We start from the raw sequence: 1,015 nt of genomic DNA, 5'->3' as shown, positions 1-1,015 counted from the left end.
ATATAATTTTCCAACTTTTTAATATTTGAAGAAAAAATATATCATAAAATAGTTAATTAGAAGGAAAAAATGAAGAAAAAAGATGAAATAATAAGATTAATTAATTAATAATAAAAGTAAAAAATTAGAAAATAAAAGGATAAGCTAAATATATTAACAAAGAAAGAACAAAAAAATCAAGCACAATAAAAAGAAAATGAAAAAAGAGCTTTATTGTTTTTAATTAGTTTTTATAATTCAAAATATCACAATCCAAAATAAATAAACTGTTTTTACTCAAGGCCAAGTGTCAAATTTGAGAGATTAATGCAATTTGCTAAACCAGAACCTAAGCCTGATGCACCTTCGTCACCAATTTAATTCTTACTTTTTAAATATTAAAGAAAAAATTTATCATAAAATAGTTAATGACAAGGAAAAAATGAAGAAAAAATATGAAATAATAAGATTAATTAATTAATAAATAATAAAAGTAAAAAATTTGAAAATATAAGGATAAGCTAAATATATTAACAAAGAAAGAAAAAAAAAAAGCAAGCACAATAAAAAGAAAAAGAAAAAAGAGCTTTATTGTTTTTAATTAGTTTTTATAATTCAAAATATCACAATCCAAAACAAATAAACTGTTTTTACGAAAGGTAAAGTGTCAAATTTGAGAGATTAATGCAATTTGCTAAACCAGAACCTAAGCCTGATGCACCAATTGCACCAATTTTATTCCAATTTCTTAAATATTGAAGAAAAAATTTATCATAAAATAGTTAATGAGAAGGAAAAAATGAAGAAAAAATATGAAATAATAAGATTAATTAATTAATTAATAATAAAAGTAAAAAATTTGAAAATAAAAGGACAAGCTAAATAAATTAACAAAGAAAGAACAAAAAAAAGCAAGCACAATAAAAAGAAAAAGAAAAAAGAGTTTTATTGTTTTTAATTAGTTTTTATAATTCAAAATATCACAATCCAAAATAAATAAACTGTTTTACGAAAGGTACAGTCTCAAATTGAGAGA

At 20.2% G+C, this 1,015-nt stretch overlaps 1 protein-coding gene across 1 annotated transcript; it reads left to right on the top strand. All coding sequences in view use genetic code 6, as the record gives it.

Annotated features, from left to right (window-relative positions):
- Nucleotides 1-281: 281 nt before the first annotated feature.
- On the top strand, nt 282-572 carry TTHERM_002653426 (hypothetical protein; the record flags this gene model as incomplete). The annotated part of the gene is made up of 1 exon (XM_012795224.1): nt 282-572. A coding segment is annotated over one exon (291 nt), but the record flags the coding sequence as incomplete, so codon positions are not given.
- Between the last annotated feature and the right edge of the window lie 443 nt (nt 573-1,015).

Source organism: Tetrahymena thermophila, assembly GCF_000189635.1.
Source record: "Tetrahymena thermophila SB210 genomic scaffold scf_8254908, whole genome shotgun sequence".
NCBI lineage: Eukaryota > Ciliophora > Oligohymenophorea > Hymenostomatida > Tetrahymenidae > Tetrahymena > Tetrahymena thermophila.
Note: the sequence above shows the minus strand (reverse complement) of the source record. Positions and strands in the feature narration are given on the sequence as shown.